Source organism: Stegostoma tigrinum, chromosome 2 (genome assembly GCF_030684315.1).
Source record: "Stegostoma tigrinum isolate sSteTig4 chromosome 2, sSteTig4.hap1, whole genome shotgun sequence".
NCBI classification, from domain to species: Eukaryota; Metazoa; Chordata; class Chondrichthyes; order Orectolobiformes; family Stegostomatidae; genus Stegostoma; species Stegostoma tigrinum.
This window is the reverse complement of record NC_081355.1, coordinates 41,178,311-41,200,321: the sequence shown is the minus strand read 5'-3', so window position 1 is coordinate 41,200,321 and position 22,011 is coordinate 41,178,311. Positions and strand designations below refer to the sequence as shown.

The following is a 22,011-nucleotide window of genomic DNA, read 5'->3' as shown; positions in this document are numbered from 1 at the left end:
GCAGTGTCGTGATGGGCGAACTAGAAGGTTGCACCTAATTACGCGATTATACTTTGTTGCGAGGTAATTTACAACTTCTTCGTCATTGTATACTCACTAGCCATACATCAACACATTTGCGCATTCCACTGCTTTAATACACCATGCTCGGTGGAAACAATGCGGCAGACGGTGGCGAGCTGGTGAGTTTGCGCAGTATGGTATAAGGGCGCGGCTGTTGCGTTACCAAGGTAGAAGCGGCGGAGCGTGAGAGAGGAGTTTGGATATAGTAATAAACGGTACATGTACTAGGAACACGTCTTTAACCGTAAGCGGTTACCAAAGGAATAGAGCTGAGCGGAACTGAGGTGAGTTTAGGTTTGTGAATTATGTTACGAACATAAGAAATAGGAATAGGACTAGTATGCCTTTCAAGCATTTCCACCATTCAATACGACTATGGTTTAATTGTTCGAACTTAATTTTGCTGTAGTATTCCTGGTTTCCCTGGGGATCAGTGCTCGGACTCTTACATTAATGACCTACGCATTGTCGTTCAAGGAACGTTTAAACAAATTGGCAGTTAATATGAAACTTGGAAACAATAGTAAAATTAAGTCATAGAGTTCTTATTGTATGGCATGAGACCCTTTGGCCCACAGTGTCTGCCCTGGATGTCAAACATCCATGTATTCTAATCCCAGCACATGCCCAGTTGTTTGTGTGTTATTGTGATTCAAATGTTTATCTAGGTAGTTTGTTAATGCCTTGATGGTTCATGCCCCTACTACTGTTTTAGGAAGAGAAGTTCCAGGTATCAACAACTTTCTGCATGATTTTTTTTCTTCTTGAAATCACAATGTCCTGTTTTATGCCTTGAAACTGTGGCCCTCATAATTGTACCCTTGAAGAGGAAAGTTTCTGTGTCTCAACTTTGTACACCTCAATCAGGTCTTCTCCACTCTATGGAAAACAGTCCTCTTCAAAGCTGAATTGCTTTTGCCCAGACAACATCGTAGAGAAATAGAAATAGAAACAGAAACTGCTGGATAAACTTAGCAAGTCTGGCAGCACAGAGTTTATGCTTCAAGTCCAGTGACTGTTCTTCAGAACTGATAGTAGCTAGACAAAGGTGGTATATGCTGAAGACATGGGTGGACAGGTGGGAACAAGTGAGCAGATAGGTGGAGATGGAGACCAGAGAGTCACAATGACATGTAGACAAAGGGATGGATGTAGAATGGTAGGGAGAAAGTAAGGCTGATAGTGGACACAATAAGTAGGTGAAAATCAGTTGGCTTTCTTTGTTCATTGTGGATGTGAGTTTGCTCGCTGAGCTGGAGGGTTAGTTTTCAGACGATTCGTCACCATTCTAGGTAACATCAGTGAGCCTCCGATGAAGCTTCACCGGAGGCTCACTGATGATGTTACCTAGAATGGTGACGAAACGTCTGAAAACTAACCTTCCAGCTCAGCGAGCAAACTCACATCCAGAACCTCAACCTGAGCTACAAATCTTCTCAAAATTCTTTGTTCATTCACAGGATGTGGGTGTTGCTAGCTAGGCCAGGATTTAATGCCCATCCCTGCTGTGGGTTTGGAATCACACGTAGGCCAGATCAGGTTAAGATGACAGTTTCAATACAGTGTGGAGCTGGAGGAAGACAGCAGGTCACCCAGCATCAGAGGAGCAGGTAAGTTAACATTTTGGGTTTACACCCTTCAGGATGTATTGGCTAAACTCCAGCCTCTGCAGCTGTTCCTGTCCCCAAGTGACTTAAAAACCTACTTTGAAGCCTCTTCCAAGGGTAGCTACTTTGAAGAAGTTGCCCTCCTGTCTCTGAAATGACCCTAGTTTGAGTTACTGGTGATCTCCTCCACCCGAAGCTCTTTGACTACATTCTGAAACAAACCTGTTATGACAGCCACATCTCCTTTCTCAGTACCTACCTACGCAGCTGGCTCATACCCCATGGGCTCCAAACAATGTTCAGACCATTCCGATTTGGACCAAACCATTGACAACCTTTATCTACAGTACCACCAGAGCCTCCAAAAATGGTTTTCACTGTGGCTCCTCAGCTCCTTGCTCACAGCCAAGTGCTGACAGTTTCTTTCACCACAGTCAGCCCTACCCCAGCTCAGAGCCCCTCTTTCCCAGACCAGTAAGGGACCTCTACTGTTTTTCATTCGACGCAAGATCCACATCCTCAACCAACGCTTTTTCTTCAGCCTATTGGCAAATTGAATTCAAAACTGGTTTAGTGGTAGGAAGCAGACAGTGATAGTCAAAGCTAATAAAATGTGAGGCTGGATGAACACAGCAGGCCAAGCAGCATCTCAGGAGCACAAAAGCTAAAGTGATAGTCAAAGCCTGTTCTTCAGCCATCAAGGATTGTAAGTACACCAAACTTGCTTGTGCTTACCTCCAGACACAGAACTCCTCAACTACCTTAGACCCAAACCCTATCCATGACCACCTCGTTAATTTGCCCAAAATCATTAACCATGTAGTCGCCTCAAACACTCCTGCTGACGAGCCCAGTCCTGATGAAGGCTGCAAACCTGAAATCTCGACTTTCCTGCTCCTTTAATGCTGTCTGACATGCTATGTTCCTCCAGCTCCACTGAATTGACTATGACTCCAGAATCTGCAGTTCTTGCTATCTCCCAGGATGACAGTTTCTTTCCCCAAAGGACATTAAGAACCAGATGGTTTTTTTCTGATCATTATTAGACTCTTAATTACTGACTTTTACTAAATTTAGCTTCCATCATTTGCCGTTCCACTTGGATTGGAGTCCAGAACCCAAATGATTATCTGACTCTATGAATTAATAGGCCAGCAAAAAATACTATGTGGCCATTGCCTCCCCTGTGCTGAAAGCAGTTCATGTAGGTTCTTCTGCAAAACACTGACCCAGTGTGCATATCATCTTCCCAATGTAGAGGAGACCATGTTGTGAGCAGCAGTTTATCTAGCTCATTTATGTACACAACAAAGAGAAAGCGACCCAGCACCAAACCATGGCTTATGCCACTGGGCACGGTCCTCCAGGTCACAAACATACACTTTGACTATCACTGTCTGCTTCCTACCACTAAACCAGTTTTGAATTCAATTTGCCAAACTGACCTGTCCCTGGATGCTTATCTTCTTAACCAGTCTGCAATGTGACACCTTCTCAAAAGCTTCACTGAACGCCATGTACCTTGCATCAATTGTACTGTCCTCACCTCACCTAAATTGTGAGGGGGGTGGTGTAAAACTTTAACAGGTTCAGAGAAGTTGTTGAATGGATGGGTAAGTGGCAAAGAAAATGAGATGAAATGAAAAGAAACTTGAGACGATTCATTTTGTTGGAAAATGTCAGAAGACAACCTAAAGTAAAGAGGACACTTGTAAAGCAGAGGGACCTGAAGTACATGAGTCATTAAGATAGCAGGACGGATTGAACAAATGGCTAATGAAACATACAGTCTGTTATTAGTAGTTTTATTTATTAGTTTTATATTAATAATTGAGAAAATAAGATCAAGAGGATGTGTTAAACCTATATAAAACGTGAGTCAGAACTCAATTGGAACATTTAGGAAAGATGTGAAGGCACTGGATGGTGGTGGAGGATTGTTTTTTGGATTAGAGGCCTGTGACCAGCAATGTGCCACAAGGATTGGTGCAGGTCCACTGCCCTTTGTCATATTGGTAAATGATGTAGATGCGAATATAGGAGGTATATTTAGTAAATTTGCTGATGACACCAAAATTGGTCATGTAGTGGACAGCAACGAAGCTAATCTCAGAGTACCATGGGACTTTGATCAGATGGGCAAATGGGCCGAGGAGTGGCAGATGGAATCTAATTTAGATAAACTTGAGGTGTTGTATTTTGGTCGGGCAAAGCACGGCAGGAGTTATACACTTAATGGTAAGTTCCTGGGGAGTGGTACTGAACAAAGAAACCTTGAGTTGCAGGTTCATTGTTCCTTGAAAGTAGAGGCACAGGTGGATGCGATGGTTATGACTGTGTTTGGTATGCTTGCCTTTATTGGTCAGCACATTGAGTATAGGAGTTGGGAGGTTATGTTGCGTCTGTACAAGATGTTGGTTAGGCCACTTGTGGAATACTGCGTTCAGATCTGGTTTCCCTGCAATTGGAAAGCTGTTATGAAACTTGAAAGGGGTTCAGAAAAGAATTACAAGAATGTTGTCAGGATTGGAGGGTTTGAGTTGTAGAGAGAAGCTAAATAGGTTGGGGCTGTTTTCCATGGAGCATCAGAGGCTGAGGTATGACCTTATTGAGGTTTATAAAATCATGAAGGGCATAGATAGCCTGGGGAAAAGACACTATCCAGGCTGTGGGAGTTCAAAAGTAGAGCGCATAGGTTTAAGGTGAGAGAGGAAAGATTTGAAAGGGACCTGTGAGGCAAAGATTACATGCAGAGGGTGGTGCATGTAAGGAAGGAGCAGCCAGATAAGGTAGTTGAGTCTGGTGACGTTACAACATTTAAAAGGCATCTGGATGAGTAAATGAATGAGAAGTGCTTAAAGGGATATGGACCAAATGCTAGCAAGTGGGATGAGCTTAGTTTGGAACAAAAACAAAGTTTCTGGGAAAGCTCAGCAGGTCTGGCAGCATCTATGAAGGCAAAAAACAGAGTCAATGTTTCGGGTCCGGTGACCCCCTCCGCTGAACTGAAGGTGGCTGGGAAAATGTCAGTTTACATGCAGAAAAAATGATAGGGGGAATGGAGGAGAGAGTAAATGATAGGGTAGAACCTAAGCAGAGAGAAAGACAGTTGGACAGACAGTTTTGATAGCTTAGCTTGGGATATCTGGTTGGCATGGATGACTTGGACTGACGGTCTGTTTTCGTGCTGTACATCTCCAAGACTGTATGTCTGGAGAGGGTGGTGAAAAAGATTCAAACATTGTTCAAGGAATCAGGAACTTCGGTCCAAACATGTATTGCTGAAGTTGAGGTAGTAAGTACTGCTGATGCTGGAGTCCGAGATAACACAGTGTGGAGCTGGAAGAGCATAGTTGAGATTTGTTTTCCTTGGAGCAGAGAAGGATCTGAGAAGTTACAGTATGGGCATTCAAAATCATGAGGGTTCTTGACAGAGTTGATGGAGAAAAACTGTTTCCCGTAATGGAGAATTCCAATTCCATTAATCATAATAAAGTGAATGGCAAAAAAAGTCAAAGGTAAATTCCAAAGGTGTCACGTGGTTAAGATTGGGAATGCATGACCCAAGAATGTGCTGGAGGCAGGTTTAGTCAAGGCATTCAAAGATCTGAAAGGAATAAAGTGCAGACTGCAGAGAAAATGTGTAAATCTGTTTTTTTGAATTGTTTCAACAACAACGTTCACAGCCTTCTAGGTAGAACATTTAAAAAATTCACAATGCTCAGAGTCAGTGGTTTTTGTTTATTCTTCCTTAGGATGTGGGCATCTCTGATTGGGTCAGCAATTATTTCCCATCCTTAATAGCCCAGAGGGCTGTTAAGAGTCAACCAAGTTGTTGTGGATTGTTTGTAGACCAGACCCAAGTAAGGATGGCAAATTCCCATCCCTAAAGTACATTGTGAAACAGATGGATGTTTCCAACAGTTAACATTGGTTTCATGATTATGAGAGCCTTAATTGCAGATTTTTATTGAATTTGAATTCTACTCCCTCCTGAGCAAGACTTGAACCCCAGGTCCCCAGAATATTACCTGGGCCTCTGAATTAACAGTCTAACAGTAACATCACTAGGCCAACCCTTTCAAAAACCGTTTGATTCTGATTTCATTTAACATTTCAACATTAAGTCAGCATCTGGAATTATATTAGAAAAACACAGCCTAAATAAGCAGGATAATATTCAGGGATAACAAGGTGTAGAGCTGGATAAACACAGCAGCCCAAGCAGAATCAGAGGAGCAGGAAAGCTGACATTTCGGGTTTGGACCCTTCTTCAGGATAATACTCAAGATGTAGTTAGAAAATACACATTTAGATTAGCATATCGCTATTAAATAGAACTGAAAAGTGATCGATTAGTAAGAATTTCTATTGTTACTACTTTTTCTGACTTTTCTATTATTCTTTCCTATTTTATATTCTGCTCTAACTTATACACTTTTAAATATGCCATTTTACATTGTTTTCATATTTAATTTTAACCTTTTGCACATAGGGTCTGCAAGCCAAGAGCTTACATTTAAGGCCACTGGAAAGAAAGACTCTTTAAATTTAACTGAATATGGCAGGGGGCTCAAGACAGTTTATTGTACTGCCTGCAGCATGTGAGAATTCCTGGATGCTTCTGACAGTCTGGATGACCACATAAAGCTCAGTAGCAAATACTGCTAATCTAATCACCTTGAACGCTGCAATATCAGAAATTGAGCATTGGCTGGAGATTCAGAAATACATCCGTGAGGCCGAAGGCTAAATGGGTAGCCCTATTGCTGATTTGGTCACCCCACAGACTAAGTAGCTGCTGGCAAAGATGGAATGAGTGACCACCAGGCAGAGGAAAGTGGCCAGGTAGGCTGACAGAAATAAGGAAATGTGTAGATGAATGTGTGGCTCAAATTGGTGGAGGATTTTAGTTACCTGAATCACTGGGATCATTTCTGGGAAAGGTCAGACATGTACAAGCAGGATGGTCTACACTTGAACCAGAATGGGACCAACATCCTTGCAAGTAGGTTTGCTAGTGCTGTTGGGAGGAGTTTAAACTAGTTCAACAGTGGGAAGGAGGACATAACATTAATACATTAGGGATTCTGCATAATATAGCAAAGGGATCAAGACAGAGAATTCAACCATGTTGAGATTCAAGGGAGTAATTAAAAGGTGGATCGTTTCTTTTTTAATACTAGGAGTATTAAAGATGAGTTAGGGTTTGATATATTGACGTATGGAATTATGATAGTTTTACCATTACAGAAGGAGAGACTGGCTTGGCAGCTCATCATTTGGGAGGCACAGTGGCTATGAGGTTAACACTGCTGCCTCACAGTGCCAGGGACCTGGGTTCGATGCGACCATCTGTGTGGCATTTGCACATTCTCCCCGGGTTTCTTCCCACAGTCCAACGATTTGCAGGCTATGTGGATTAGCCGTGCTAAATTGCCCGTAATGTTGCAGCCATGTGTATAGGGGGACGGGCCTGGGTGGGATTCTGAGGGTCGGTGTGGGCTTGCTGGGCCAAAGGACCTGTTTCCACACTGTAGGGATTCTGTGATTCTATAATTTTGGGCAGAGGATCTTCAGGGGAAGATGTAAAAGAGGAAATTATGTTGCAGTACTAATTACTGCAGGAAGTAGGGACAATATCTTGGAACGGTCTTCAAATGAGGCTTTGTATTGGGGCTTAGGAATTTAAAAAGGCAGTTACATTGCTGGGAATGTATCATTGGCCCCAAACAGTCAGCAGGCAAAAGACATATAGAAATCAGGTTAGGTGTTTATTAATTGTACTACGGTAATTATTTTTGGAGATTTTAACTTCTCCAACATTGATTGGGATTGCCATTGTGTATTGTGTTTAGAGATGGACGATTTCTTTGAAATGTATTCTGGAGAACTTTTTTAGATCAACATGTCCAACAAGGGATGATGCAGTGCTTGGCCCAGATCTGAGGATTGAAACTAGACATGTCAAGGTAGCAGTGGGGGATTATTTTAGGAATAATGTCCGCAACACACTGCTTTTTAAAATAAATGCAGAATTTGCTGCTAAAGCTCAGCAGGTCTGGCAACATCTGTGGAGAGAAGTCAGAGTTAATGTTTGGGGTTGAGTGATCCTTCCACAGAACTGGGAATTTTAAGTTTGATATGGAAAAGGAAAATGGTGGTTTGTGAAAATAGGTTTTGGATTTGGGGCAAGTTGATTTATTTTGAAACAAGGCAAGATCTGACCAAAGTAAACTGAGGGTAGTGACTTGTGGTAAAATCTGTAGCAGTATAACATGGGCGGGAGCAGTCAAAAAGGAAACGGAGAATGTCAGTCAAACACGTTTCTTTTAGGGTGACATAGAAGCAACAAGCTCAGAAAACATAGCATGTTTCAGAACATTCAGGACTGAATGAGAAGCAAACGTGGCTTTTAGCATGTTTGAAAGCAGCAAATCAAAGACCGCCTAAGTGGATGTAGTAGGAACTCCCGATTGCTGGAGAGTCTGAGATAACACGGTGTGGCCAAACAGCATCAGAGGAGCAGGAAAGCTTGATGTTTCGGGTCAGAACCCTTATTCAGAAATAGCAGAGGGGAAGGGGATTCTGAAATAAATAGGGAGACGGGGGAGGCGGATAGATGATGGATAAAGGAGAAGATAGGGTGAGAGGAGACAGACAGATCAAAAAGGCGGGGTTAGAGCCAGTGAAGATTAATGTAGGTGGGGAGTTAGGGGGTATAGGTCAGTTCAGGGAGGACGGACAGGTCGGGTGGAGGGGGGGGATTGAGGTTAGTGGGTAGGGGATGGGGGTGGAGCCTGAGGGGAGAGGAATGGTTCGGGAGGCGGGGACTAGCTGGGTTGGTTTTGGCATGTGGTCGGGGGAGGGGAGATTTTGAAGCTTGTGAAATCCACATTGATATCCTTGGGCTGCAGAGTTCCCAAGCAAAATATGTGATGCTGTTCCTGCATCTTTCAGGTGGCGTCATTGTGGCAATGCAGGAGGCCCAGGATGGACATGTCGTCCAAGGAGTGGCGGGGGTAAGGGGGTGGTGGAATTGAAATGGCTCGCGACTGGGAGGTGAAGTTGTTTGTTGCGAACAGAGCATAGGTGTTCCACAAAGTGGTTCCAAAGCCTCTGTTTGGTTTTCCGATGTAGAGGAGGCCACAACGGAAACAGTGGATACAGTATATAACATTGACAGATGTGCAGGTAAACATCTGTTTGATGTGAAGAGCCTTCTTCGGGCCTGGGATCAGGGTGAGGGGGGAGGTATAGGGGCAGGTGTAGCACTTGCTTTGGTTGCAAGGAAAATGCCAGGTATGGTGAGGCTGGAGAGGACAAGGGAGTCACGGAGTGAGTGGTCCCTCCGGCAAGCAGATTAAGGGTGGGGAGGGTCAGATTGCAGATGCTGGAAATGTCAGAGGATGATGCGTTGGACTTGGAGGTTGGTGGGGTGGTATGTGAGGATGCAGGGGATTCTGTTTTGGTTATTGTTGTAGATAGGTGGTGTGAGGGATGAGTTGCGGGAAATGTGGGAGAAACAGTCGAGAGCATTTTCTATCACTGTGGAGGGGAAGTTGCGGTTCTTGAAGAATGAGGACATCTGGGATGTTCGAGACTGGAATGCCTCATCTTGGGAACAGATGCGGTGGAGGCAAAGGAACTGGGAATAGGCGTTGGCCTTTTTACAGGAAGGTGGGTGAGAGGGGAATGTTCTAGGTAGTTGTGGGAGTCGGTTAGCTTAAAATGGATATCTGCTTCCAGGTGGATGCCAGAGATGGAGACAGACTGGTCCAGGAAGGAGAGAGAGGTGTCAGAGATGGTCCAGGTAAACTTAAGGTTGGGGTGGAAGGTGTTACTGAAGTGGATGAACTGTTCGACCTCCTCGTGGGAACACGAGGCGGCGCCGACACAGTCTTCAGTCTGACAGAGGAAGAGTTGGGGGATGGGGCCAGTGTAGCTTTGGAAGAGGGATTGTTCCACATATCCTACAAAGAGGCAGGCATAGCCTGGGCCCATGCGGGTACCAATGGCCACCCCCGTTGTCTGCAGGAAGTAGGAGGAATTAAAGGAGAAGTTGTTGAGGGTGAGGATGAGTTTGGATAAGCGGATGATGGTGTCAGTGGAGGGGGACTGGTCGGGCCTGTGGGTCAGGAAGAAGCAGAGGGTCTTTAGGCCATCTACATGGGGAATGCAGGTGTAGGGACTGGATGTCCATAGTAAAAATTAGGTGTTGGGGATCCTGTCTCCCTATTTATTTCAGAATCCCCTTCCCCTCCCCCATTTCTGAAGAAGGGTCTCGACCTGAAACGTCAAACTTCCCTGCTCCTCTGCTCCTTGGCCTGCTGTGTTCGTCCAGCTTCAGACTGTGTTTTCTCACTGCCTAAGTGGAGTATTGTTATGACACGGGGATGGCAAGTTAAACCAAATCAGCACCACTATTTCCATCTATCCACTCACTCCACCACCTCCAAACTTTGTCTCCAGCATAAATACCCCCTTGTCCTCGCCGCTGTCAGCGCTGATGAAATCACTGGAATCAAAATGTTCACACTGCTTTTTTTCCACAAATGCTGTCAGACCTGCTGAGTTTCACCAGCAATTACTGTTTTTGTTTTTGTTTCAGTCACACTGTTGCTGGAAATACAACACAATTATCTTCAAACATTTAATCACCATCAAAATTGCTGAATTGTTCTGAACCACACTTTATAAATAACAGATCTTATGCACCATGTTTATAACTTTAGAAATAAAAATTAATGATTTATTATTAATAGAATCTTAGCAGAACACCAAAAGGCCATCTGGTCAGTATCTAAGATCTAAAACATGAATTTCTTTGATTTATAAAGCCCCAACTCCTACACAAACAGATACAGTTCAACTATAATTTTAAAATATTGTAATTTGCCACTTGATAGCCCCTCTCGCTCTCGCTCTCCCTCTATAAACTTTTAAGAAACTTACTTACCGTCTGTGGAGAGTTCAAAGCTGGCAATGCCTCCATGTCTGTAGTGGATATCTGTACTGATATCAATTTTACTTGGAAAAATAATCAACTGGCTTCTCCATTCTGGTCTTGTCATCCTGTAACACAACTGCTCCAATCTTAAATAGCAATTATCTACTGCTAGTTTAAACATTTTGCTAAAGTTAGCTGCTGTTAATACAGATTAATTTGTTAAAATTGCTTTAAGCTTTTCAAAGGCAGTCTGACATTCTGTTTACCATGTCACCTTTGTCTATTTTGTATCAAGTAGATTAAGGTTACAGCTATCATACTAAAATTAGGTACAAACTTCCATATCATCAAAAACTTCATTGTATCTCATTTTGTTTTAGGGTGGGGAAGTCAATCAAAGCTCTTATTTTTGCTGTTGTGGGTGAAACTTGTCCTTGCTATACACCATGCCCCAAATGTGTCCCTTTTGCTTTTGCAAATTTACTTTTTGCTAGGTTTGACACCAACTCCATTGACTGTAAAATTGGTTTAAACAAGTGTTCTAATTGTTCTACATGTTCCTTCCATGTTTTTGTCTATACTGCAATATTATCCAAGTACACTATACAGTTATAGTAGGAACTGCAGATGTTGGAGAATCTGACATAACAAGGTGTAGAGCTGGATGAATCCAGCAGGCTGGGCAGCATCAGAGGAGTAGGAAAGCTGACATTTCCGGTGTAGACCCTTCTTCAGAAAATCATTTTCAGAAGAAGGGTCTAAACCCGAAACGTCAGCTTTCCTGCTCCTCTGATGCTGCTTGGCCTGCTGTGTTCATCCAGCTCTACACGTTGTTATCCCACTATACAGTTAGGTACTTCAGCTGTACTCTGTTCATTAATCATCAAAATGTTTCTGGGTCATTATTAAATCAAATGACAAAACCCAACATTATTACAATCCATTGACTGTGACAAAAATGGAAATTTTCTTAGCCCTTGGTGTCAATGGTACCTCCTCTTAATAAATCAGTTTTAGTAAGGAATGATGCATTACTAATCCTATCAAGGCAATCTTCTAGTCTGAAAATAGGGTATGAGCCTGTCTTTGTAATTGTATTCACTTTCCTGTAGTCTAGACATGATCTAGTTAAACTGTCTGGCTTGAGAACTCTTAATTACGCTGGGGTTTGATCAATTGATTCTCCAACATATATTGAACTTTTGTTACTGAGTTTAACTGATGGGAGTTTTGTTTGATTAGGTCTCAGTTATCTACTTCAACATCATGTTTGGTTAATGTGATACACCCAAATGTATCTTCTGAGCATTTTCATATATTTCCTTGCTGATCTTTCTCTAAGTATGAAAACCCAGTGTCTAACTTCTCTATCTCCAAATTTGTTCATCTCATTGTGGGAAGTTTGCTTTTGGGTATTGTCTTTCTCCCGTTTGCTTGCATCCTTCTTTCATCTGCCCTCTACTCCACATACCACTGAATACACCTGTACTTTATTCATCAGCAGAGTTTCAACATGTTCTCTTCACAAAATCGGTTCTTTTTTTCTACGATCAAGAGTACCAGATATTTCACTTTAACTAACATTTTTAATGATTTTGCAAGGGCCGCTGAATTTCGTTTTTAGAGGCTCAACTTATGGGGAGCAACAGTAACACAGCTGCTTTGAAATTTCTAGTGTCACATGTTTATCTACTCACTTGCTTTGGAAAGTTTTCAGATCTTCCTGCACAACTGTATACAGTCCTGTCACCTCCTTTAGATTCATTTCTCTGGTTTTCTATTTATCTCTAATCATTTTTAATGGTCCTATTATTTCGTGACCATAAACTAATTCAAATGGGCTAAAGCCAGTATATTCATTTGGAGATAGCAAAGTGTAGATCTGGATGAACACAGCAGGCCAAGCAGCATCTTAGCAGCAGAAGAGCTGACGTTTTGGGCCGAGACCCTTCATCAAGGGTCTCGGCCTGAAACGTCTGCTGCTAAGATGCTGCTTGGCCTGCTGTGTTCGTCCAGCTCTACACTTTGTTATCTCGGATTCTCCAGCATCCACAGTTCCTATTAGCTTTATTCATTTGGAGAGTCTCTAGTTTGCAGATAAGAGGAAAACTACCCCTTTTGTCCCAATCATATGGATAATTGACAACAAGCTTTAATCAAGGTTTTTGAGTCTAGTGAAACTTATCCAAACCACTTTGGGTCTTTTAGAAAGCTTTTACATAAAGGCTCATCCTTGATTACACTTCTGTTGGTATACCATAACAAATGAAAAACATGTTAGATTTTCCTCAACAACCTTGCCTCTGATTGTCCTTGAAGGAACCCATATGAAATTGAGAACACACGTCCATAATTGCATGCATCTATTCATTTCCAGCTTTCATTTTACATGAAAGCTCTATTCAGTCCATTAATTCACGACTCATTAACCAATGTGGGAATCAGGAGTGCTGCTTTAATTACATGTTAAAGTTTACCCACAACTTGTCAGTAAGGCATATTTTGCAAAACTTTACAACACTTTTTATGTAATTTTGGCCGTGTTAAGTAACATGCTTATGGATGCCCAGAGTTGTTTGTAACTATTCATTTCCTTCCATGGTGAATTTCATGTGCTACTTACAATATCTCTCTACAACAGCTGTGTGGTATTACACTCCAATGAATAACCATCCATTCTTCATCTGCCATTTTTGTGAGGGAGTCTTCACTTCCTCATCAACACTCTATTCTTAAGATAATAGTAGTCAGAAACTCATTCAGTCTCTACTTCTAGGAGTTAACTGCGCTGATTATTTAACTCAGGATCGTTTTCCTGTGCCTCAATTGATGATGCCATACGAGACACTCCACTAGAAGGAGTATTTCCATCTTTCAGGAAAGTTTCAGCTACCCTTGCATATGATTGCACTATCTTATCAACTTTGATTTAATGGATTTTGGTTCAACTATCACTCTAGTTGCTATATGTGAAGGAAGAATTTCGAGAATCTATTTGAGGGATTGTTCTCTTTCTTGAATCTCTGTTGGGCATTCCATAGTTATGATCTTTAATCACACCAAATCGAAACAAGTCGATTCTCTTGATAGGTAATGTCTTCACTACTCTACTTCACTACATAGGGTGGCATGGTGGCTCAGCGGTTAGCACTGCAGCCTCACAGCACCAGGGACCCGGGTTCGATTCCAGCCTCTGGCAACTGTCTGTGCGCAGTTTGCACATTCTCCCTGTGTCTGTGTGGATTTTTTCCGGGTGCTCTGGTTTTCTCCGACAGTCCAAAAATGTGCAAGCTTGGTGAATTGGCCATGCTAAATTGCCCGTAGTGTTCAAGGGTGTGTGGGTTATAGGGGGATGGGCCTGAGTGGAATGGTCCCAGAGGGGGTGTGGACTTATTGGGCTGAAGGGCCTGTTTCCACACTGTAGGGAATCTCATCTAATCTACTCCGACAATTACTTTTCCTGATGATAAATGATATTCCAGTTACCCTTTATGCAATAGAACTGGAATATATTCTCAATTAATCCTATATGTTGGTACCTTTAGCTCTTGGTACCTTTCTGCGGGGAAACGAAATCTTTCTGAAGAGGTTAGCCTGAGAAGCGAACCACTAGCAACAGTGAAGGAGAGTGAACTTGGGAGTGAACAGCAGCTGCAGCAGCAGGATAAATACCTGAGGAACAGGGTTTGAACTGAGGTCAATGTAAGCAGCAACAGAGTGAAAGAGCCAACATGGGGGTGAACAGCAGTAATTTGGAGCTGAGTCTGGGAGAGGAGCTCCAGAGGTGAGGCCATGACTCAAAAAATGACATAGGCTTGGCTGCTTGGGAGCTAGAAATACAGACTGAGTAACTAGCAACTGGAGAGAGATAAAGTAATTTTTGTAGTTGTGGCCTGCAAGGAAATGAGAGTGGGAAGGAGTGACGAATGGGCAAGGTTATGTAATCAGTTCCTGGATTATTGTCTGTTGTTGGTAAGGTGATTTAGTTGATAAGGTTTTCAATGACAGAAGAAATCAGCCCCCGACAGTGCTGTTCCTGCATTACGTGAGAAATCAGGGACACTTTCAGTGTTCATGCTACACATGAGGAATTGTGTTCAGCTGCAGCTCCTGATTTGCCCCATGGAGCATCCAGAGCTGCTGATGGACTCACTATGGAGTATACATAAGACTGAAAACTGTAATATAGAACTTAGAACATTACAGCACAGTACAGGCACTTCGGCCCTCGATGTTGTGCCAACCTGTCATGCCAATCTGAAGCCCATCTAACCTATACTATTCCACGTACGACCATATGCTTGTCCAATGACGACTTAAATGTACTTAAAGTTGGCAAATCTACTACCGTTGCAGGCAAAGCGTTCTATTCCCTTGCTACTCTCCGAGTAAAGAAACTACCTCTGACATCTGTCCTATATCTTTCACCCCTCAATTTAAAGCTATGCCCCCTCATGCTCGCCGTCACCATCCTAGGAAAAAGGCTCTCCCTATCCACCCTATCTAACCCTCTGATTATTTTATATGTTTCAATTAAGTCACCTCTCAACCTTCTTCTCTCTAATGAAAACAGCCTCAAGTCCCTCAGCCTTTCCTCGTAAGACCTTCCCTCCATACCTGGCAACATCCTAGTAAACCTCCTCTGCACCCTTTCCAGGCTTCCACATCCTCCTTATAATGCGGTGACCAGAACTGTGTGCAATACTCCAAGTGCGGCTGCACCAGAGTTTTGTACAGCTGAAGCATAACCTCTTGGTTCCGGAACTCGATCCCTCTATTAATAAAAGTTAAACCACTGTGTGCCTTCTTAACAGCCCTGTCAACCTGGGTGGTAACTTTCAAGGATCTGTGTACATGGACACCGAGATCTCTCTGCTCATCTACACTACCAAGAATCTTACCATTAGCCCAGTACTTTGCATTCTGGTTACTCCTACCAAAGTGCATCACCTCACACTTGTCCACATTAAACTCCATTTGCCACCTCTCAGCCCAGCTGTGCAGCTTATCTATGTCTGTCTGTAACATACAACATCCTTCGTCACTATCCACAACTCCACTGACCTTAGTGTCATCTGCAAATTTACTAACCCATCCTTCTACGCCCTCATCCAGGTCGTTCATAAAAATGACAAACAGCAGTGCACCCAACACCGACCCTTGTGGTACACCACTAGTAACTGGTCTCCAGGATGAACATTTCCCATCGATCACCACCCTCTGTCTTCTTTGAGCAAGCCAATTTCTGATCCAAACTGCTACATCTCCCACAATCCCATTCCTCTGCATTTTGTACAATAGCCTACTGTGGGGAGCCTTATCGAATGCCTTGCTGAAATCCATATACACCACATCAACCAGTTTACTCTCATCTACCTGTTTGGTCACCTTCTCAAAGAACTCAGTAAGGTTTGTGAGGCACGATCTACCCTTCACAAAACCGTGCTGACTATCGCTAATCAATTTATTCTTTTCTGGATAATTAGAAATCCTAGCTCTTATGACCTTTTCCAACACTACCAACAACTGAAGTAAGGCTCACTCGTCTTAGGAGCACAAACGAGTTGTCTCTACTCCCTTTCTTGAACAGGGGCACCACATTTGCTATCCTCCAGTCGTCTGGCACTATTCCTGTAGACGAAGATGAGTTAAAGATCGATGCCAAAGGCTTCGCAATCTCCTCCCTGGCTTCCCACAGGATCCTAGCATAAATCCCATCCGGCCCAGAGGGCTTATCTATTTTCGCACTCTGTAGGATTTCTTATACCTCTTCCTTGTGAACATCAATCCCACAGTCTAGTAGCCTGTATCTCAGGATTCTCCTCGACAACATTGTCGTTTTCTAGAGTGAATACTGTTGAAAAATATTCATTTAGTGCTTCCCCCTATCTCCTCTGACTCCACACACTACTTCCCACTACTTATCCTTGTTTGGCCCTAATCTTACTTTTGTCATTCTTTTATTCCTTAAATACCTATAGAAAGCCTTAGGGTTTACCCTGATCCTGTCTGCCAACAACTTCTCATGTCTCCTTCTGGCTGTTCTGAGCTCTCTCTTTAGGTCTTTCCTGGCTACCTTGTAACCTTCAAGCGCCCTAACTGAGCCTTCACGTCACATCTCATCCTAACATAAGCCGCCTTCTTCCTCTTGACCAGAGATTCCACTTCCTTCGTAAACCACGGTTCCCGCGCTCTGCAGCTTCCTCCCTGCCTGAAAGGTACATACTTATCTCGGACACACAGGAGCTTTTCTTTTGAATAAGCTCCACATTTCTAACGTGCCCATCCCCTGCAGTTTCCTTCCGCATCCTATGCTCCCTAAATCTTGCCTAATCTCATCATAATTGCCTTTCCCCCAGCTGTAACTCTTGCCCAGTGGTATACACCTATCCCTTTCCATCACTGAAGTAAATATAACAGAATTGTGATTGCCAGCAAGCTGGTCATACCACCAGTAAGGGCTGCACAGTCAGAAAAAAATTGAGTGACCATGAGGAAGATGAGTAAGCAATTGCATGCAGTGCAGCAGTGCCCGGCGGCCATTCCCCTCTCAAACAGTTATACTGTTTCGCGATAACCAAGTGTGGAGCTGAATGAACACAGCAGGCCAAGCAACATCTTAGGAGCACAAAAGCTGATGTTTCGGGCTGAGACCCTTCATCAGAAAAGGGAGATGGGGAGAGGATCCTGAAATAAATAGGGAGAGAGGGGGAGGCGGACTGAAGATTGATAGAGGAGAAGATAGGCGGAGAGGAGAGTATGGTTGGGAAGGTAGGGAGGGGATAGGACGGTCCGGGGAGGACGGACAGGTCAAGGGGGCGGGATGAGGTTAGTAGGTAGGAAATGGAGGTGCGGCTTGAGGTGTGAGGAGGGGATGGGTTAGAGGAAGAACAGGTTTGGGAGGTGGGGATGAGCTGGGCTGGTTTTGTGATGCAGTGGGTGGAGGGGAGATTTTGAAGCTGGTGAAATCCACATTGATACTATTGGGCCGCAGGGTTCCCAAGTGGAATATGAGTGCTGTTCCTGCAATCTACGGGCGCCATCATTATGGCGCTGCAGGAAGCCCAGGATGAACATGTCGTCTAAGGAATGGGAGAGGGAGTTGAAATGGTTTGCGACTGGGAGGTTTACTTGTTCATTGCAAACCGAGCAAAGGTGTTCTGCAAAGTGGCCCCCAAGACTTCGCTTGGTTTCCCCAGTGTAGAGGAAGCCACACCGTGTACAGCGGATGCAGTATACCATATTGGCAGATGTGCAGGTGAACATCTGGCCACTCCCTTTGTAGAAAGTGGGAGGAGTTGAAGGAGAAGTTGTTGAGGGCGAGGACAAGTTCGGCTAGGCGGATGAGGGTGCCGGTGGAGAGGGACTGGTCCCCCTCCCCAAGCTATGCCTGCCTCTTTGTAGGTTATGTGGAACAGTCCCTCTATCGCACCTACACTGGCCCTAAACCCCACTTCTTCCTCCGTTACATTGACTGTATCGGCACCAAGAGGCTTTCACCAAGACCTTCCAACCCAACCTTAACTTCACCTGGTCCATCTCCAACACATCCATCACCTTCCTGAACACCTCTGTCTCCATCTCAGGCACCCACCTAGAAACAGATGCCCATTTCAAGCTCACCAACTCCCACAGCTATCTGAAATACTCTTCCTCCCACCCACCTTCCTGCAAAAATTCCATCCCCTATTCCCAATCCCTTCGTCTCTGCTCCATCTACTCCCAGGATGAGGCATTCCACTCCTGTACATTCCAGATGTCCTCGTTCTTCAAGGACCGTAATATCCCCCCAACAGTGGTCGAGAATGCCCTCGACCATGTCTCCCGCATTACCCGCAACTCATTCCTCACAGCCCATCCCCGCAATAACCGCCAAAAGAGAATCCCCCTAGTCCTCACGTACCACCCCACCAACCTCCGGATACAACACATCATCCTCCGACACTTCCACCATCTACAATCCGATCCCACCACTAAAGACATTTTTCCAACCCCACCCTTGTCTGCCTTCCGGAGAGACCACTCTCTCCGCGACTCCCTTGTCCACTCCACACTCTCCTCCAACCCCACCACACCTGGCACTTTCCCCTGCACCCACAGGAAGTGCTACACTTGCCCCCACACCACCTCCCTCACCCCCATCCCAGGCCCCAAGATGACTTTCCACATCAAGCAGATGTTCACCTGCACATCCGCCAATGTGGTATATAGTATCCATTGCACCCAGTGTGGCTTCCTCTACATTGGGGAAACCAAGTGGAGGCTTGGGGACTGCTTTGCAGAACACCTCTGCTCGGTTCGCAACAAACAACTACACCTCCCAGTCGGGAACCGTTTCCACTCCCCCTCCCATTCCTTAGATGACATGTCCATCCTGGGTCTCCTGCACTTGGGAACCCTGCAGTCAATGGTATCCATGTGGATTTCATCAGCTTCAAAATCCCCCCCCCCCCCCCCCCCAACTGCATTCCACATCCAGCCCAGCTCGTCCCCGCCTCCCTAACCTGTTCTTCCTCACACCTATCCCCTCCTCCCTCCTCAAACTGCACCTCCATTTCCTACTTACTAACCTCATCCCGCCCCCTTGATCTGTCCGTGCTCCCTGAATTGACCTATCCCCTCCCTACCTCCCCACCCAAACTCTCCTCTCCGCCTTTCTTCGGTCTGCCTCCCCCTCTCTCCCTATTTATTTCAGAAACCTCTCTCCGTTTTCTGGTTTCAGCAGCAGCGCGAGCAGGAGCTTGGACAAGGGGCCTGTCGGGAAGCCGGTGAGTCAGAGATTTTTCAAACTTTAAAAGCTACGTCGTGCGTCGGAGCCTTCCATTTCTGGTTGCAGCAACAGCACCTCGGAGCAGAGGTTTCTGGGACGGGATGGACCTTTTTTTCATCCCTCAGCTACATAAGTGATCGTTGGTTAAACCCGAGACCCTACCCTTGTTGGGCCTCCCACCCATCCACCTCCTCTAACCTTATACACCAGGGTCAAATCAAGTAAGCTTCTCTCTTTTTCTTTTTTTTTAACTTTCTGTTCAGGGGATTAGCAGGGATGGCAGTGCAGGTAGAGCAATGTTCCTCCTGTATGATGTATGAGGTGAGGGACGCCATTCGTGTCCCATCCAAATACATTTGCAGGAAGTGCACCCAACGCTTGCTCCTCCAAGACCGTGTTAGGGAACTGGATGAACTTCGGATCATTGGGGAGGCAGAGTCAGTGATAAACAAGAGTTACAGGGAAGTAGTTACTCCTAAGCGTGAAGAAAGCTGGGTAACTGTTAGAAGGGGGGAAAAAGGTGGGACCTCTACAAACAGGATGGTATGCACTTGAACCAGAGGGGCATTAATATCCTGGGTGGGGAATTTTGCTAGTGCTATTTGGGTGGATTTTAAAGTAGCTCAGAAGGGGGATGGGAAACTGAGGTGTAGTTCTAGTACACAGGAGGTTGAGCGTAGGGAGGACATGGACAGGACCTCACTGTCACAGGAATGTGCCAGTTTCCCATCCCCCTTCTGAGCTACTTTAAAATCCACCCAAATACTTTAACGCCAGGAGTATCCAGACTAAGGTAGGTGAGCTTGCAGCTTGGATTGGTACCTGGGACTTCATGTTGTGGCCATTTCGCAGACATGGATAGAACAGGGTCAGGATTGGATGTTGCAGGTTCCAGGGTTTAGATCTTTCAGTAAGATCGGGGGAGGTGTCACTTTGTTAGTCAAGGACAGTATAACGGTGGCGGGAATAACTTTTGATGAGGACTCGTCTACTGAGGTGGTATGGGCTGAGGTCAGAAACAGGAGAGGAGAGGTAAAACTGCTGTGAGTTTTTTTTTATATAGGCCCCCGTAAAGCTCAAGGGATGTGGAGGAGAGGATCGGCAAAACTTTTCTGGACAGGAGCAAAAAGAACTGGTGGGGGAGATAGCTCACCAGAGGAAGGCAACAGTAGCCAGGTTCACGACACCATGGCTGGCTCTGCTGTACAGAAGGGCGGGAAAAAGAGTGGAAGGGCGATAGTCATTGGGGATTCAGTTGGAAGGGGCGTAGATAGGCGGTTCTGCGGTCGAAAACGGGATTCCCGAATGGTATGTTGCCTCCCAGGTGCACGGGTCAGGGATGTCTCCGATCGGCTGCAGAACATTTTGAAGGGGGAGGTGAAACAGCCAGTTGTCGTGGTGCATATAGGCATCAACGATATAGGCAGAAAATGGGATGAGGTCCTACAAGCAGAATTTAGGGAATTAGGAGCCAAGTTAAATAGTAGGACCTCAAAGGTAGCAATCTCAGGATTGCTACCAGTGCCACGTGCTAGTCAGTGCAGAAATGAATAGCTAGGATGAATGCGTGACTTGAGAGATGGTGTAGGAGGGAGGGGTTCAGATTTTTGGGACATTGGAACCGGTTCTGGGGAAGCTGGGACTATTACAAATTGGACGATCTACACCCGAACCGGACTGGAACCAATGTCCTTGGGGGTGCTTTTGCTAATGCTGTGGGGAAGGGTTTAAACTAATGTGGCAGGGGGATGGGAACCAAATATTGGACAGAAAAGAAGTAGAAACGAAAGCCTGTAGGGCACTAGATAATGGAGTCAGTGTGGCTAAAGGGAATAGTAGTTGGGGAGCAGACGATGAACACAAAGGGACAGGTGGTCTGAGGTGTGTTTGTTTTAATGTGAGAAGTGTAGTAGACAAGGCAGATGAGCTTAGGGCTTGGATCGGTACCTGGAGGTATGATGTTATTGCTATTACTGAGACTTGGTTGAGGGAAGGGCATGACTGGTAACTGGTTGTCCCAGGATATCGATTCTTCAGGCCGGATAGAGAGGGAGGTAAAAGGGGTGGAGGATTTGCAGTAATGGTCAAAGACGATATCACAGCCACACTGAAGGAGGGCCCCATGGAGGACTCGAGCAGTGAGGCAATATGGGTAGAACTCAGAAATAGGAAGGATGCAGTAACAATGCTGGGGCTATACTACAGGCCTCCCGACAGCTGAGATAGAGGTACAAATATGTAAACAGATAATGGAAAGGTGTAGGAGAAACAGGGTGGTGGTGATGGAAGATTTTAATTTTCCCAACATTGACTGGGATTCACTCAGTGTTAGGAGTCAAGACGGAGCAGAATTTGTAAGGTGTCCAGGAGGGTTTTCTAGAGCAGTATGTATGTAGTCCAACTCAGAAAGCGCCATACTGGACCTGGTGCTGGGGAATGAACCCAGCCAGGTGGTTGATATTATAGTAGGGGACTACTTTGGAAATAGTGACCACAATTCCGTAAGTTTTACAATACTCGTGGACAAGGATAGGAGTGGTCTTAAAGGAAGAGTACTAAACTGGGGGAAGGCCGACTATACCAAGACTCGGCAGGATCTGAGGAATGTAGATTGGGAGAAA

At 44.8% G+C, this 22,011-nt stretch overlaps 1 protein-coding gene across 1 annotated transcript in view; it reads left to right on the top strand.

Annotated features, from left to right (window-relative positions):
• The first annotated feature begins 128 nt into the window (after positions 1-128).
• The window catches only part of LOC125460404 (serine/threonine-protein kinase MAK-like), a 220,914-nt gene continuing 199,031 nt past the window's right edge, over positions 129-22,011 (top strand). The window contains exons 1-2 of the mRNA XM_059641068.1: positions 129-182; positions 1,524-1,673. Of these exons, the coding sequence (XP_059497051.1) occupies positions 160-182; positions 1,524-1,673 (173 nt within the window). The 5' untranslated portion in view covers positions 129-159. The remainder of the gene's footprint in view (positions 183-1,523; positions 1,674-22,011) is intronic.